Raw genomic sequence first — 19,451 nt, forward strand, 5'->3', positions numbered from 1 at the left:
ATTTTCTCTATTATAGGTAGAGCCATTTAAATTAGAGGCAACCACTGCATTTTTAAATAATCTACAGTATAAATAACAAAAAATAAACGACACAGTTCTTTCTTAGTCGTGTAGACAATAAATGCAGCCATAATCAAAGTAGGCTACTCTTTCAATATTCAAAGTGCAAATAGAGACCGAATTTTTCAAGCATGATGCAGAGTTATAGATAACTACACAACTTAATATAGCTCACATACTAATAACAGCCCAGATATTTTATGTAGCCTAATTTGCGTGCATTGGGGAGTCACTCTCTAAACATGGAGTATTAAAATTGCTTGTGAATGCGTGTGCATGTTTTACTTTTGGTTTCGTTTTAACGATTGCGCGAAACTCTCGGCGGCGCTGAGCGTGCATTCTGCAATACAAGAGATTACTTTAACAAAACCATTTGAAAGTGGGAGGACATAGTGAGATTTTGAAAAGCGTGTCCCCAGTGGAAATTACACTCCTGTGTTATCATTTGATGTGAATGTATGTCGCATTGTACAGTATATTGAGACGCAGGCACCAGAATTGTATCTGACAGAATGTGCGCGCTCAAACACGAAATATAGTATATTTCTTTAAAAGCAGATTGTGGAGACCTCTTGATTGTCCACAAAATCATCATATCATACTATTATAATGAATACTAATATGTGACCCTGGACCACAAAACCAGTCATAAGGTTAAATTTTACAAAACTGAGATATATACATCATATGAAAGCTCAATAAATAAACTTTCTATTGATGTATGGTTTGTTCGGATAGGACAATATTTGGCCGAGATACATCTATTTGAAAATCTGAAATCTAAGGGTGCAAAAAATCAAAATACTGAGAAAAACACCTTTAAAGTTGTCCAAATTAAGTTCTTAGCAATGCACATTACTAATCAAAAATTACATTTTGATAGGTTTACAGTAGGAATTTTACAAAAAATCTTCATGGAACATGATCTTTACTTAATTCCCTAATGATTTTTGACATAAAAGAAAAATCAATAATTTTGACCCATACAATGTATTTTTGGCTATTGCTACAAATATACCCCAGCGACTTAAGACTGGTTTTGTGGTCCAGGGTCACATATATAATTGCAAAGTGGTTTGTGCAAATCCGAAACAGAGGCTGTTGAGAGAAAACGTCCGTCTCCTAGTTCAGTGATTGACGGCTAATATCTCAAATCTGCATTAAAGGTAATAATGCAAAGATGAAGTTTAAATGGTTATGTAATGTTGGAGAGAACGAAGAGACTGTCATTGCATCAGCTCACAGCAGTCTGTGCAGTAGTTAGGCTAGCCAAAGTTTTGTAAAGAAATGAAACCAAGTCACACCACAACAATTTCTCGCACACAAATGCTCCCGAATATAATTTGAGGTCGCGCAGATTAAATTTTGGGAGCATATGCGACCAAAACAGTCGCAATTTCGAGCCCTGATTGGGTGCTCCTAAATTTTTTTTGGTGCTCCTAACTTTTTGATGTTGAGAGCACCAGTTCATCCAAGTAAAAATGTTAATTTCGAGCCCTGTGCATATATTTTGATCATTGAGTTCCAGACCTTCAGCACTGAGGTCATGAATACGGAGCAGCCCATGAGGAGGAAGATCATGAGGCCGGTGATCCGCTGCTCTCTGATCCCGAGGAACTTGGGCTGTTCTCCGGGCGCCGAACACTCAGACTCCAGCTTCAGACTGTTGACGTGAGTGATGGACAGAACCGTCGCTGCCACAAACCACGGCAGCCCCATCAGAGAGCAGACACCCAGCATCACACCCACCATGAACAGGTCCAGATGATAGCCACAGCCTTTCTGCAGGAACAAGACATCAAATGAAGGGTTAACTCATGTTTTTCAGACTTGATTGGATGTTTGAAGGAATTAGCACCACCTTTAGCTTGTGCTCCTTCCTGTTGATGATCACAGCTGTGATCTGCTGGTCCATAAAGATGAGGATGGTGCAGAGGAGGGCGGGAATGACTGTAATCACACACGTCCACCACGGGTTTGGACCCAACGGGTTAACGAACCACCCACGATCATCACGAGTTGGCTGAAAACATGTTGCAAGAATATACGGTATTAAACTAGCAAAATCTATTCTTATCAAGTCTATATATATATATATATATATATATATATATATATATATATATATATATATATACACTGTTCTGTTACAGTTAACATATGGCTAACATAAACTTTCAACATTGCTTTTTTTTGTGAAGTAGTGCTTTGAATTATTTATTTAACTGTACATAATGCTGTAATTCCATTATATATTTGTTTGGTTTTCCTTTTTTCTAGTAATATTAACATTTCGTAATTTTTTTTCTATTGCAAATGATAACCCTCTTTGTGTTTGAAAAATGTTTCATTTCTAAAATTTATTTTACCTTTACAGCCAACAATATCTCATGTTTGTTAATTAAATTTTATTAGATTAAGATAAAAATAATGTATGGTACGATACATTAACGTATTGAACTAGAAAGTAAAGTGTGATGTTGGTTTGAGAGGGCCTAGTATGAAAGTTTCAAATAATTTGAAAATTTTAATGATTTAAAAGCTTGACGTTTCAAGGTTTTTATACTGGAGTAGATTTAAAATTCGAAGGAGTTTGAAAAGCCTGGAATTTAAAAGACAGACAGACAGATAAACAGATCAAAAGTTTACACACATCTTGCAGAATCTGCTTTTACATATAGTTCACAAGAGAAAATAGTAGTTACATTTATAAAAAGGACCCTGTTTAAAAGTTTACATACACTTGATTCTTAATACTGTGTTGTTACCTGAATTATCCACAGCAGTTTTATTTTTTTTTTTTTAATTTAGTGATAGTTGTTAATGAGTCCCTTGTTTGTCCAGGACAGTCAAACCCCGCTGTTCTTCATAAAAATCTCATATGCAACTATTACAGAAGGTTCAAACGCTTACTGATGCTTCTGAAGGAAAAACCATGCATTAAGAGCCAGGGGGTGAAAATATTTGGAATTTGAAGATCAGGGTAAATTTAAATTATTTTGTCTTCTGGGAAACATGTGACACCTTCTGTAGCTTCTGAAGGACAGTACTAAATAAAATAAAATTGTGATATTTAGGCAAAATAAGAAAAATTTACACATCTTCATTCTGTTCAAAAGTTTTCACCCCCGCTCTTAATGCATCGTTTCTCCTTCTGAAACATCAGTGAGAGTTTGAACCTTCTGTAATAGTTGTATATGAGTCCCTCAGTTGTCCTCAGTGTGAAAAGATGCATCTTAAAATCATACAGTCATTGTTGGAAAGGGTTCAAATACACAAAAATGCTAAAAAACCAAAGAATTTTCTGAAGAAGAGCAGGCAGTTTAACACTAAACTGTGGATTATTCAGATAACAATGCGGTATTAACAATCAAGTGTATGTAAACCTTTAAACAGGGTTGTTTTTATAAATTCAACTATTATTTTCTCTTGTGTAAACGTCTTTTATGTGAAATATCTCATTCAAGTCAATACGAAATAAAAAATAACATGCATTTTGTTTGATCCCTCTTATTTTGGTAAAATAATTAACCTTTTGCAGATTCTATAAGGTGTATGTAAACTTCTGACCTCAGCTGTTCATCATAATAATTGAAATGTAGACATTAACAAACCTTAAACTCATTGGGGACCTTCAGTTTGGTGGAAGGCACTCCTAAAGCGTAATCCACCAGAACCATCGTAAGAATAGTGATGAAGACCGCAAAGTCACTGATAATGCCTCTGACCTGGAGGATACAGGATTTACCAATGTCATTGCCCTCCATACAGCTGAAGCAGATACTCCAGAGTAACACTAGAGAGCGCCAGAACTTAAATAACTACAGAATCGTGACATAAAGCGCCACAGCAAAAGCAGCGGCTCACAGACAGACGGTGGGCGGATAATGACTGCAGTACCTTGGTGGGGAAGTAACGGCTTGTTTTGAATTCCTTGAGGAACGCTGACATGGCCACCGTGGAAAAGAAGAGAACTACAGACCAGAAGAGTACATCAGGAACATACGGACCATGAGGCCCACAAGCCGACCCCACAAATTCTCCTTTCTTCTCAATGCAGTCCTGAAATGAGAAAGAAATAATGGGTTAGGCTAGCTTTTTCATTTCTTAAAGTAACAGTTCATTCACAACAACATTCAGGTGAGTAAATGACAACAAATTGTTCATTTTTTTGATGAACTCTTTAAATTATGTGTATTATTGTGTTTCCAAATCACACACAAACACATACACCTCTGTTCAACTTGCTGTTATTTTCACTCTTGCCCATTAAAAGACGAGCAGCGGCAATGATCTTTTTTTAGCTTTCATGGTGAGTTAACACATGTAATCCAGTTCAAATTTCCTTAATCTCACTTAAAGGAGTAGTTCACTTTCAGAACAAAAATGTACAGATAATGTACCCCCTTGTCATACAAGATGTTCATGTCTTTCTTCAGTCGTAAGGAAATTATGTTTTTTGAGAAAAACTTTTTAGGATTTCTCTCCACATAATGGAATTCTATGGTGCCCCTGAGTTTGAACTTCTAAAATGCAGCTTCAAATGGCTCTAAACGATCACAGCCGTGGAAAGAAGGGTCTTATCTAGCAAAAAATCTGTTATTTTCTAAAAAAAAAAAAAAAAAATTACAATTTATAAAATTTTTAACCTCAAATGCTCGTTTTGTCTAGCTCTGTGTGTGGAGATTAAAAAGTATATAAATTGTAAATGTTTTTAGAAAATAACTGATCGTTTCGCTATAAGACCCTTCTTCCTCGGCTGGGATCATTTAGAGCTGCATTTAAACTGCATTTTGAAAGTTCAAATTGGGGGCACTATAGAAATCCTGAAATGTTTTACTCAAATTTCTTTACGACAGAAGAAAGAAAGACATGAACATCTTGGATAACAAGGGGTTGAGTACATTGTGTGAGTACATGGCCAAAAAGTAAGATAAAGTACTATAAACAATGAGACCTTTATAACAGTATAGCAGATTCCCAAAAGCCACAAATACAATTCTGACCTGAACTTCCAGAGCCTCCCAGAAGATCTCTGGAGCTGAGATGTTGTTCTGCTCCCAATATTGAAGAGTGGCATTGCTGGGGTTTGCAGGCTCAATACAGGAACATCTACAAGAACAGAAAATTGTGGGTAAAATGCAGTTGTTTCTATAATACTACAGCATAGGGATCTTCTTTACAGCATTGGAGTCTATTATGAGTTTTGACCTGTAAGTGGTGAGTTTGTCCAAATTGTTGTTCATATTAATGGGATACGTCTCCCCGAGATGAATGAGCTTCTCCAAGGCCTCATAGATGAAGATGATGCAGATGAGAGAGGCAAAGGCCTCCTCTGTGAAGCGTGTGATGTAACAGACGAGGGAGCTGGCATCAGTGGCCACCAGCAGCAGACAGAGGAACGCCGTCCATAACCCGATACATGCCCTGAGGGACAGGTACGACAGCCCGTATTCCCTGCGAACAAACACACCGGGAGCCACGAGTGATGTAAACACAGTCTGACGATTACACAGGCCTATGTAGTCCGAGTTATCGGACAGTTTGGAGAGAGATTTCAAGTCTGAAGAGATGTAGGCATTGGTAAGGGTTCACAAAGATATTCTGAAATGGTTGCTAAATAGTTTCTAGGGTTCTGGATGCATTCTAGAGCAATGCCATGGCATTATGGGTGGTTGCTAGATTAGATTAGATAAGTGAATGAGAAAATCAAGAATGAACAAATAAACAAATGACCGATAGATAGAGAGATAGAATGACAGAATGAGAATGATAGAACATAAAACGAGATAGATAGACGGATAGATAGATAAACGATAGAATGAACGAACGATAGAATGAACGACTGATAGATAGAACGATAGATAGATAGATAAACGATAGAATGAGAGAACGATAGGACGAATGATAGAACGAACAATAGATTGAACGATAGATAGATAGATAGATAGATAGATAGATAGATAGATAGATAGATAGATAGATATAGACGATAGAATGAAAAAACGATTGAAATGAACAAATGATAGATAAACAATAGAACGATATAATGATAGATAGATAGATATTATATAATGAATGATAAAATGATGGATAGACAAAGCGATAGAATAGAATGATAGAATGAATGAACGATAGATAGATAGATAGATAGATAGATAGATAGATAGATAGATAGATAGATAGATAGATAAAACTATAAAATGATAGAGCAGTAAAACAACAGAATAGAATGAAAAAATGATAGAATGACAGAATGATAAAAAGATAAAACGACAGAACAATAAAGCGATAGAATAGAACAATAGATAGAATGACAGAAACGAATGAATGAACAAATGAGACAGATAAATGATGAATAGATAGATAGATAGATAGATAGATAGATAGATAGATAGATAGATAGATAGATAGATAGATAGATAGATAGATGATAGATATTATATAATGAATGATAGAATGATAAAATGATGGATAGAATAGAATGATAGAATGAATGAGCGATAAACAATAGAATGAACGATAGAATGATAGATAGATAGATAGATAGATAGATAGATAGATAGATAGATAGATAGATAGATAGATAGATAGATAGATAGATAGATAGATAGATAGATAGATATTATATAATGAATGATAGAATGATAAAATGATGGATAGAATAGAATGATAGAATGAATGAGCGATAAACAATAGAATGAACGATAGATAGATAGATAGATAGATAGATAGATAGATAGATAGATAGATAGATAGATAGATAGATAGATATTATATAATGAATGATAGAATGATAAAATGATGGATAGAATAGAATGATAGAATGATAAAATGATGGATAGAATAGAATGATAGAATGATAAAATGATGGATAGAATAGAATGATAGAATGATAAAATGATGGATAGAATAGAATGATAGAATGATGAAATGCTAGACAGAACGATAGATAGAACGATAGATAGATAGAACGATAGATAGAATGATAGATAGAACGATAGATAGAACGATAGAACGATAGATAGATAGATAGATAGATAGATAGATAGATAGATAGATAGATAGATAGATAGATAGATGATAGATAGATAGATAGATAGATAGATAGATAGATAGATAGATAGATAGATAGATAGATAGATAGATAGATAGATAGATAGATAGATAGATATTATATAATGAATGATAGAATAATAAAATGATGGATAGAATGGAATGATGAAATGCTAGACAGAACGATAGAATGAACGATAGAATGAACGATAGATAGATAGATAGATAGATAGATAGATAGATAGATAGATAGATAGATAGATAGATAGATAGATAGATAGATAGATATTATATAATGAATGATAGAATGATAAAATGATGGATAGAATAGAATGATAGAATGATGAAATGCTAGACAGAACGATAGAATGAACGATAGAATGATAGAACGATAGATAGATAGAACGACAGATAGATAGATAGATAGATAGATAGATAGATAGATAGATAGATAGATAGATAGATAGATAGATAGATAGATAGATAGATAGATAGATAGATAGATATTATATAATGAATGATAGAATGATAAAATGATGGATAGAATAGAATGATAGAATGAATGAGCGATAAACAATAGAATGAACGATAGATAGATAGATAGATAGATAGATAGATAGATAGATAGATAGATAGATAGATAGATATTATATAATGAATGATAGAATGATAAAATGATGGATAGAATAGAATGATAGAATGATAAAATGATGGATAGAATAGAATGATAGAATGATAAAATGATGGATAGAATAGAATGATAGAATGATAAAATAGATAGATAGATAGATAGATAGATAGATAGATAGATAGATAGATAGATAGATAGATAGATAGATAGATAGATAGATAGATAGATAGATAGATGATAGATAGATAGATAGATAGATAGATAGATAGATAGATATTATATAATGAATGATAGAATAATAAAATGATGGATAGAATGGAATGATGAAATGCTAGACAGAACGATAGAATGAACGATAGAATGAACGATATATTATATTATATAATGAATGATAGAATGATAAAATGATGGATAGAATAGAATGATAGAATGATGAAATGCTAGACAGAACGATAGAATGAACGATAGAATGATAGAACGATAGATAGATAGAACGACAGATAGATAGATAGATAGATAGATAGATAGATAGATAGATAGATAGATAGATAGATAGATAGATAGATAGATAGATAGATAGATATTATATAATGAATGATAGAATGATAAAATGATGGATAGAATAGAATGATAGAATGATGAAATGCTAGACAGAACGATAGAATGAACGATAGAATGATAGAACGACAGATAGATAGATAGATAGATGATAGATAGATAGATAGATAGATAGAATGATAGAATAATGCAACGATAGATAGAATGACAATGCTAGAAGGATAAAACGTTATAACAATAGAATGAACAATAGATTGATAGATAGATAATATAAAACCCAGAGTTGTTTATATTAGACATACTTGCAGAATTTGAATAATATTTTCTCAAACACCAGGACGGGTCCAGTGCTGCCCAGAATAGTGAGAGGCTGTCCGGCAAAAAGCGAGTAAGCAATTCCAGTCATGGAGGCTCCAAACAGCGACTCAATTGCACTCTGGGAACAGGGGACAATATGTCACAAAGCATCATGTTTACATGACCACACTTAAACAGATTCAAATATTAATGACTAGCCAACTACACCAATTAGAGAGCCTGCGTGTGTTCAGGTGTTCTTACTATGCGTCCCTCTGTGGCTTCTCCCAGCAGCCCTCCGAAGGTGATAACAGGGGACATGCAGGCGCAGTACAGGAACAGGAAAGAGGCCAAACACTGCAAGCTGAGCGCATCTGTGAAATCCGACAGGAAGTGCGGAGCCTTCCTTTTTATATCCAGGACAAATCCACCAAAAAACCTGACAAAAAACACCAGACACAAGATTGCTGCCGTCTGAGCGGAGGAAAGAGGTGGAAAACTGGCTTAAACCGAATTCACAGTGTTACATTCCACAGAGAATTAGATGCTAAATAAACACTCACCAGGCAATTAAATGTAACATTTTTTCCCCAAACTGTCATTACTACAATGCAAAAACAATATTTTACTATTATTTAAATAGTAATTTTGACAATACTGTATTACGGTAATGAGAATTTGAATATAAAAACAAAAATTCAATAAAAAAACAACTTAAATGTAATATCATTATGCAAATATCATTATGCATTATACACAGGAATTTGAGGGTAAATGCATGCAAAACTATTTTAATGCACCTAAAAATAGGCTTAATTTTTAAACTATTACTGATTTGATTTGATTATTTTATTTTATTTTTGGAGTGCAAGAATTTCTTGCAAGTCACACCTCTAAAAACAAACCAAAAATCTATTTATCTATAGGATGGCTGGAGATTTTTCTCCATGTGCCGACACATATGTGAAATATTCCTCACATGAAGTCACGGTTTTCTGACCAGTGTTGTTTCACAGCAAGACAGAAAGTCTGGTGCGTCTTGCATATGAAAAAAACAGTTGCAATGTCATAAGGACAAAAATATACATTTTAATTTAGTACATACTAATACAATTTCATAGCCTGTAATAAATACATTTTCACAATTCACCCAACACTGACTAGCATTTAATTCTGAAAACAGAGTACTACTAAAAACGTAAAATGTAGTAGATAAATATAAAAATAAAATGGTTAAAATATTCAACCAATTCATTTTTTATTAAAATTTTTAAACTATTTTGCATAATTTTTTTTAATTAATATTAGTCTAAAAAGAGATGCTAAAATCAAAACAGATTTTAAATCCAATGCATTTGTTATTTTGTCAAATTGAGAGCGATACATGGCATCACATTAGTATGGTTTGTTAGGACAAGGCAATATTTGAAAATCTGCAATCTGAGGGTGCAAAAAAATCTAAATATTGAGAAAATCGCCTTTAAAGTTGTCTAAATGAAACTCTTTTGTCAGTTTGATCAAAATTAGTCAAAAAAGAGATGCTAAAATCAATTCAAAACCCATTGCATTTGTTGCACTGGAAATGCAAGGTCTAATTGAAAGCATTACATTTTGGTAAAGCATATGTGACCCTGGACCACAAAACCAGCCATAAGAGTAATTTTTTTGAAATTGAGATTTATACATCATCTGAAAGCTGAATAAATAAGCTTTTCATTGAAGTATGGTTTGTTAGGACAAGGCAATATTTGGGTGCAATCTGAGGGTGCAAAAAAATCTAAATATTGAGAAAATCACCTTTAAAGTTGTCCAAATGAAGTTCTTAGCAATGCATATTACTATTGAAACAAACGTTTTGATATATTTACAGTAGGAAAACGTAAAATGCAGTACATAAATTTAAGAATAAAATGGTTAAAATATTCAACCAATTCAGCTATTTTACAATTGTTGATTCATTATTTAGTAAATTTTTGTAACAGTTTTGTTTAAAAATGTATAAACATTTGTCAGTCTGATAAAAATTAGTCAAAAAAGAGATGCTAAAATCAAAACAGATTTTAAACCCAATGCATTTGTCGCACTGGAAATGCAAGGTCAAAAAAAAAACATTACATTTTGGTAAAACATATGTGACCCAGAACACACAAAACCAGTCATAAGAGTACATTTTTTAAAACTAAGATTTATACATTATCTGAAAGCTGAATAAATAAGCTTTTCATTGTTGTATGGTTTGTTAGGACAAGGCAATATTTGAAAATCTGCAATCTGAGGGTGCAAAAAAATCTAAATATTGAGAAAATCAGCTTTAAAGTTGTCCAAATGAAATTCTTAGCAATGCATATTACTAATAAAAAAAAAAAAAACGTTTTGATATATTTACAGTGGGAAAACGTATAATGTAGTACATAAATATAAGAATAAAATGGTTAAAATATTCAACCAATTCAGCTATTTTACATTTTTGATTCATTATTTAGTACATTTTTGTAACAGTTTTGTTTAAAAATGTATAAACATTTGTCAGTCTGATAAAAATGAGTCAAAAAAGAGATGCTAAAATCAAAACAGATTTTAAACCCAATGCATTTGTCATTTTGTCAAATTGACAGCATTACATTTTGGTAATACATATGTGACCCTGGACCACAAAAACCAGTCATAAGAGTAAATTTTTTTAAACTAAGATTTATACATTATCTGAAAGCTGAATAAATAAGTTTTTCATTGATGTATGGTTTGTTAGGACAAGGCAATATTTGAAAATCTGCAATCTGAGGGTGCAAACAAATCTAAATATTGAGAAAATCACTTTTAAAGTTGTCCAAATGAAATTCTTAGCAATGCATATTATTAGTCAAAAATAGGTTTTGATACATTTGTGGTAGGAAATGTACGAAATATCTTCATGGAACATGATCTGTACTTAATATCCTAATGATTTTTGGCATAAAAGAAAAATGTATAAATTTTGGCTATTGCTACAAATATATACCCGTGCTACTTAAGACTGGTTTTGTGGTCTAGGGTCACATATTTTCTGTAGTGCAATTTAACAAATATCATCCAGATATTCCATGCATACATTTTGTACAAAGTGTATACATAGTACATAAGGCATATATTCTTTAACCAGAAAGAAATATTAATTAGGGCTGATCAGATATGATCGCCGCGAACCATTTGGGAGAAAAGAGCCATCTGAGAACAGAAGGGGATTATTGTTGTGAGAAGAGAGAAAGTCACTCAAAGTTGTGAAAACTGTCACTCAACAGGAAGAGTGTGACCAAATGTCAAACATGGCGTCTGTCCAGTTCACTGGAGAGTTGAAAACCTGGTCTTCGGTGGCACGGCTCTCGGTTACATTGTACTACAGAATGAAACCATCATCTTAAATGATCTGCATTATTATGTGCCCTTTAACGGTCCGAATGAATGCAACGGTGAGCTGTGTGACCTTTTACAGCCATTCGGATTTGAAAAGGAACATTTTATTTCTTAGAGGTTGTCCTTTCATACTTCATGGAATTAAGCCGTTGTGTTTAAGGAAAGACACGCTGTTTTTTCAATTCGATGCAATGGTCACTTTTGAGATTTTGGATTATTCGGCTTTTCATAACATTGTTTTAGACTAGTGGACAGAAAATCAATGAAGTGTGTGTTTATTTATTTATTTTTATTACTTGTATTATTTACATTTTATTTTTTACATTACTATATTACAGTAATGGTAATTTGAAAAAAAAAAAAAACTCAAATGTAAAATATCATGGATTAATGGAATTTGGGGGTGAATGTGTGTAATTCTCATGAAAATAATTTCACAGTGCAAAACAGTTTTAATGCACCTAAAAATAGGCTTCATCGTTCTCAAACTTTATTATTTTATTTTATTTAATTTTTTAATTTAAATGTATTTTATTTTATTTCATTTTTGGAGTGCAAAGAATTTAGTTTCATATTAGTTGGCAGAAAACATCCAAAACACAATTTTAAGTGTTTATTTTATCTATTTGCGCGTGTCGATTTCAATTAAAATACATGCGTTTAAAGGCTGTTTAGTTTTTTTTTTTCCTCCAATTCATTATCATTATTATTAATATTTTTTTTTCTGGATGTTGACAATATTTTCTGATTTATGGAGTGATAAAAAGAGAAATCTGAATTTTTAACTCTTTTTAACTATGTCATCAAGATCAAACAATAATTTTGAATTTTTCTGTTCCAAAATATATGCAAAATAGTGCATATTTAATTAGACATAGTTAATTTGCATATTTAAACAACATTTCTGAAAACTTGTAATAGTGTTATTTAAGCATTATTGAAATACTATAATAGTTTTATTAATATTTTGCATTAATTTTTATTTTTATATTTTCTGTTTTATTTTAATTTTGTGTTTTTGTAATTTTTATTCATTTCTGTGTTTGTTAAATATGTATACATAGTTTTTATTCATTTTTATTTCAGTTTTAGTACATAAAGCTCACCTAAACAAAAATGAGAAACATTGTCTTGGCAACTAGCTGAAATAAAAGTTTGTTAAATAATGTTTTTAATTATTTATTTTATCTTAGTTAAAGTTTATTTTATTTCGAGTAACGAAAAGTTCATTTAATTTAATTGATTAACAAGAATTTTGAACCTGGCTTTATTCAATGTTCAGATTTCTGTTCCAAATTGTATGCAAATTAGAGCATATTTAATTAGATATAGTAAAATTGGTTATTTAACAACATGACATTTTAGAAAGCCTGAAATACAGAGTATTATTTAAGTATCACTGATATACTATTTTTATTAATTTTTTGCACAAGTTTTTATTTTTATATTTTCAGTTTTTATTTAAAATTTACTGTTCATGTGTTTGTCATTTTAATTGTTTTTGTTAAATATGTCTACATAGTTTTTATTTGTTTATAATTCAGTTTAGGTACATAAAGTTCAACTAAATGAAAACAAGAAATATTGCCTTAGCAACTACCTGAAATAAAAGTTTGTTAAGTAATGTTTTTTAAAATAATAAATTTTACTTCAGTTGAAGTTTATTTTATTTCAAGTAACAAAAAATGTTTTATTAAAGTTTTAGTTTTAATTAACTATAATAACATATAATAATATCAACTTTGTCTTAAATATTTATTCTACGTTTTATTTAAAGAAACTGAAATAGATCAACAAAATATAAATAACAGCTCTGATCATTTGAAAAAATGTATTGATAAATCAAACATTTGATTGCAGACTTAGGTATTTAAACACAATACACTGTTATAGTTTTATTAATATTTTGCATGATTTTTTATTTGTATATTTTCTGTTTTTATTTTAGTTAGTTTTAGTGTTTTTAGTGTATTTTTTGTGTCATTTGTATTAATTTAATTGTTTGTTAAATGCGTCTTAAATATTCTATTCCAATTTCAATTAATTTGTTGATTCACAAGAATTTTGAACCTGACTTTATCCAATGTTCAGATTTCTGTTCCAAAATGTATACAAAATAGTGCATATTTAATTAGATATAGTTAATTTGCGTATTTAACAAAATAACATTTTAGGAAACTTGTAATACAGAGTATTATTTAAGTATCATTGATATACTATTAGAGTTTAATTAATAATTTGCATGAGTTTTTATTTGTATATTTTCAGTTTTTATTTTAATTTTAGTTAGTTTTAGTGTGTGTGTGTGTGTGTTTTGGTAATTTTTATTGGTTTTTGTGTTTGTTAAATAATGTTTTTAATTCTTTATTTTATCTTAGTTAAAGTTAATTACACATTTTTCAATTAATTTTATTGATTCACAAGAATTTTGAATCTGGCTTTATCCAAAATGTATGCAAATTAGTGCATATTTAATTAGGTACAGTTTTTAACAACACAACATTTCAGAAAACTTGTAATACAGTGTATTATTCAGGTATCATTGATATATTGTTACAGTTCTATTAATATTTTGCATTTTTCATTTGAGTTATATTTGTATATTTTTTTGTTTTTATTTTAGTTAGTTTAAGTGTTTTTTTGTGTGTGTATTGGTCATTTTTATTAGTTTTTGTGTTTGTTAAATATGTCTTAAATATTGCCGTAGCAACTACCTGGAATAAAAGTTTGTTAAATAATGTTTTTTTTTTTTTTTTTTTTTTTCAAGTAATGAAATTGTTGTATTAAACTTTCAGTTTCGTTTTTAGTTTTAACTATAATAACATATAATAATTATATCAACTTAGTCTTTGTCTTACATTAAAAAAATAGTAGTATAGACAACAAAATATGAATAACAGCTCAGAAAATTTTGAAAAATTTATTGATAAATTATTAAATGATAAACATTTGATTGCAGACTTTGGTATCTAAACAATTATTAAGATTACATTAGAATCTCTTTCAAAAAAGCAGGAGGCTTCAGCAAACACCTCCATTTCCTCTAAAAGGAGATCTTACAACAATCTCATTTATGACTTATATTTTCGATGGCTTTCACACAAACTGACATGTGATTGTGATGTGTCTACACACACACACACACACACACACACACACACACACACACACACTCCAGACTGACCTCCCGGTGCGCTGCAGCTCAGGGCCTCCATGTCCACCATGTTCCTCGGTCTCTGCCAGCTCTCCATTAGGCACTGCAGGGATCTTTCTCTTCTCCTGTTATATCAAGACACAGACAGAGAGAAAACTGTGAGAGGAGTTCTGACAGCAAGCAGCAGCGCTTTTGCAGTGATATTCCTCAAACGTTCCGGTTAGTGTTGCTTCTAAATCTGTGACTGTACATGTTAACTACTGCAGTTAATTCAGCCTGATTAACACGCAGACACTTGTTTTGTAGACAGCTATGATGTCATCATGACATTTGCATATTTAATTATGATTGGTCTTGTCTGAGTTGCATATATTTACCTATCTACAGTGGTGTGAAAAAGTATTGGCCCCCCTAATGATTTCTTTGACTTTAATGTTTCAGATCATCAAACAAATTTAAATATTAATCAAAGATAACACAAGTAAACACAACATGCAGTTTTAAAATGAAGTTTTTTTTTTATGAAGAGCAAAAAAAAAAAATCCAAACCCACATGGCCCTGAAAGAGTGTTCTCCCCCCCCCCCCTTTTAAACATAACTGTGGTTTATCACACCTGAGTTCAGTTTCTCTAGCCACACCCAGGCCTGATTACTGCCACACCTGTTCGCAATCAAGAAATCACTTAAATAGGACCTGCCTGACAAAGTGAAGTAGACCAAAAGATCCTTGAAAGCTACACAGCATGTTGAGATCCAAAGAAATTCAGGAACAAATGAGAAAGAAAGTAATTGAGATTTATCAGTCTGGAAAAGGTTATAAAGCCATTTCTAAAGCTTTGAGACTCCAGCGAACCATAGTGAGAGCCATTATCCACAAATGGTGAAAACATGGAACAGTGGTGAATCTTCTCAGGAGTGGCCAGCCGACCAAAATTACTCCAAGAGTGCAGCGACGACTCATCCAAGAGGTCACAAAAGAGCCCACAACAACATCTAAAGAACTGCAGGCCTCTCTTGCCTCAGTTAAGGTCAGTGTTCATGACTCCACCATAAGAAAGAGACTGGGCAAAAATGGCCTGCATTGCAGAGTTCCAAGACGAAAACCACTGCTGAGCAAAAAGAACATAAAGGCTCGTCAGTGGACTGACGAGACAAAAGTTGAACATTTTGGAAGGTGTGTGTCCCATTACATCTGGCGTAAAAGTAACACAGCATTTCAGAAAAAAAATCTAAAATATGGTGGTGGTAGTGTGATGGTCTGGGGCTGTTTTGCTGCTTCTGGACATAGAAGAGTTGCTGTGATAGATGCAACCATGAATTCTGCTGTCTACCAAAAAATCCTGAAGGACAATGTTCGGCCATCTGTTCGTGACCTCTAGCTGAAGCGAACTTGGGTTCTTCAGCAGGACAATGATCCAAAACACACCAGCAAATCCACCTCTGAATGGCTGAAGAAAAACTAAATGAAGACTTTGGAGTGGCCTAGTCAAAGTCCTGACCTGAATCCTATTGAGATGCTGTGGCATGCCCTTAAAAAGGCGGTTCATGCTCGAAAACCCTCCAATGTGGCTGAATTACAACAATTCTGCCAAGATGAGTGGGCCAAAATTCCTGCACATCGCTGTAACAGACTCATTGCAAGTTATCGCAAATGCTTGATTGCAGTTGTTGCTGCTAAGGGTGGCCCAACCAGTTATTAAGTTATGTGGGTTTGGATTTTGTTTTCCCTTCATAATAAAAAACGTCATTCAAAAACTGCATGTTGTGTTTACTTGTGTTATCTTTGATTAATATTTAAATTTGTTTGATGATCTGAAACATTAAAGTGTGACAAACATGCAAAAAAAATAAAAAATCAGGAAGGAGGCCAACACTTTTTCACACCACTGTATATCTATAGCCAGAGCTGGGTAGTAACTGCTTACATATAATATTGATTATGTAATCAGATTCCAAAAATTAAGTACTTGAAATTAGATTAAATTACATATTAAAGGGGTCATGATGTTGCTAAAAAGAGCATTATTTTGTGTATTCGTTGTAATGCAATGTGTTTATGCAGTTTGAGAAAAAAATTTATATATTTTCCACATACTATACATTATTGTTGCTCCTCTCTGCCCCGCCTTTCTAAAATGCTTTAATTTTTACAAATCTCATCGAGCAATGGATTTAGCAGCATTTAAAAACAATTTGTAACATTCTAAAAGTCTCTACTGACACTTGTTCCATGGGTCTCTACTGGCCTGTTCCATGGGTCTGTTCCCATATGTAACGTCATAGTGAAACGACTGAAGGGGAACGTCTAGGTTACGAAGGTAACCCTCCTTCCCTGAAGGAGGGAACGGAGACGTTACATCCCCTGCCACGACCCTAGCGTCGCGCTGACGCCGGCTCGTCCGGCTCCTCAGCAAAAACCTGAATGACTGGCTGCATGCCGCCATCTTATATACCCGTATGTACGGGGGAGTGGCTTGGCATGCAAATACCACTCGCCAATGTTCACTGGCCTTTTGAATAAGGCTCAGAGATGATTGGACTCTCAAGCGAGTTCCCATATGTATCGTCCCCGTTCCCTCCTTCAGGGAACGAGGGTTACCTTCATAACCTAGACGTTACGTAATAATATTACTTTTTCCAAGTAACTAATAAAGTAACGCATTGCTTTTTAATTGACATATATAGCTGAGTTACTTTTTCAAATAAGTACCACCAGTTACTTTTCTCCCCCATTTATTGATTAAAACCTCTCCTGTCCCCATGTTGAGAGAAATTGTGAGTAAGATGTTACTTTAGTTCTAGAATAAATGTGAATATGCATTAATTCGTCCTACTCACTAAAAAAACAGATACAGTATTCCTCAAAATGAATAAAAACATTGGAATTCAATGCAAACTTGCAATAATTAAAATATATTAAATAATACAAATATCCTTTATGTATTTAATGAGGCTTTTGGTGTAAAAAGGCTTTTACATTTGCCAAAAAATAGAACTTTTTATATTAAAAACAAACAAGCCCTGCCCAGATTTAAAAAGTAACGCAATAGTAACGTAACGCATTACTTTCCATAAAAGGTAACTAAGTAATGTAAGTTAGTTACTTTTTAAGGGAGTAACTCAATATTGTAATGCAAGTAACTTTCCCCAACACTGTACTTCAGCTCTGTGTTGTCTTACTGTAAGTTTGTCTGGATTATACAGTAGTTTTTTGCTCCACTGACCTGGGACGGGACGTTTTTTGGCGGCTCTATCCTGATGGACGGGTCCCATTCTCCTGGTGGCAGAACGGTAACTTGGTCAAGAAATTCATCAATTCCAGCAATCAGATCATTGCGGTCTTTGGCTTTATAGGCCACATCATGGAAAACCTACAAAAGACAAAACCAGAACATTCTCAGTCACAAATGTGTAGATGTTTATTTCTACCACTCATATCTCAAGTTCATATCCTTTTTGTATAATAAGCTAGTCTTTTTGTAAGTCTCTTCTGCTCACCAAGCCTACATTTATTTGATCTAAAGTACAGTAAAACAGTACAATTTTGAAATATTTTTACTATTTAAAATACATATTTTCTATAAACTGGATTTTTAGCATCATTACTCCAGTCACATGATCCTTCAGAAATAATTCTAATATTCTGATTTGCTGCTCAAAAACATTATTATTATTATGTTGAAAACAGCTGAGTAGAATTTTTTTCAGGTTTCTTTGATGAAACCTGTTCAGAAGAACAGCATTTATCTTTTGTAACTTTATAAATGCCTTTATCATCACTTTTGATCAATTTAAAGTATCCTTCCTAAATACAAATATTAAGTTCTATAATTTCTTTCCCAAAAAGCAAACAAACAAAAAATTATACAGACTCCAAGCTTTTTAATGGTATAGTGTATAATGCTACAAAAGCTTTATATTTCAGATAAATGCTGATCTTTGGATCTTTCTATTCATCAAAGAATCCTAAATATAAATTACTCAACTGTTTTAAATATTATTATTAATAATAATAATAACAAATGTTTCTCAAACAGCAAATCAGCAAATTACAATGATTTCTGAAGGATCATGTGACACTGAAGACTGGAGTAATGATGCTGAAAGTTTAGCTTCGATTAAAGGAATAAATTATATTTTAAAATATATTCAAATGCAAAGCAGTTATTTTAAATATTAAAAATTTCACAATATTACATATACAATAATTGTTTTTGCTGTATTTTGGATCAAATAAATGCAGGCTTGGTAAGAAGAAGAGACTTCTTTAAAAAACACTGAAATCTTACTGTTCAAAAACTTTTG

The 19,451-nt window shown here is 32.3% G+C and overlaps 1 protein-coding gene across 1 annotated transcript in view; it reads right to left on the bottom strand.

Moving 5' to 3' along the window:
• The window catches only part of slc4a10b (solute carrier family 4 member 10b), a 131,356-nt gene that overhangs the window by 18,200 nt on the left and 93,705 nt on the right, over nt 1-19,451 (bottom strand). Inside the window, exons 10-19 of the mRNA XM_073845143.1 lie at nt 18,371-18,517; nt 15,177-15,271; nt 8,867-9,041; nt 8,608-8,741; nt 5,272-5,517; nt 5,067-5,172; nt 3,961-4,122; nt 3,675-3,788; nt 1,922-2,083; nt 1,591-1,842 (exon numbers count right to left, since the gene is read on the bottom strand). Coding sequence (XP_073701244.1) covers nt 1,591-1,842; nt 1,922-2,083; nt 3,675-3,788; nt 3,961-4,122; nt 5,067-5,172; nt 5,272-5,517; nt 8,608-8,741; nt 8,867-9,041; nt 15,177-15,271; nt 18,371-18,517 — 1,593 coding nt within the window. The remainder of the gene's footprint in view (nt 1-1,590; nt 1,843-1,921; nt 2,084-3,674; nt 3,789-3,960; nt 4,123-5,066; nt 5,173-5,271; nt 5,518-8,607; nt 8,742-8,866; nt 9,042-15,176; nt 15,272-18,370; nt 18,518-19,451) is intronic.

Source organism: Garra rufa, chromosome 8, assembly GCF_049309525.1.
Source record: "Garra rufa chromosome 8, GarRuf1.0, whole genome shotgun sequence".
Taxonomy (NCBI): Eukaryota; Metazoa; Chordata; class Actinopteri; order Cypriniformes; family Cyprinidae; genus Garra; species Garra rufa.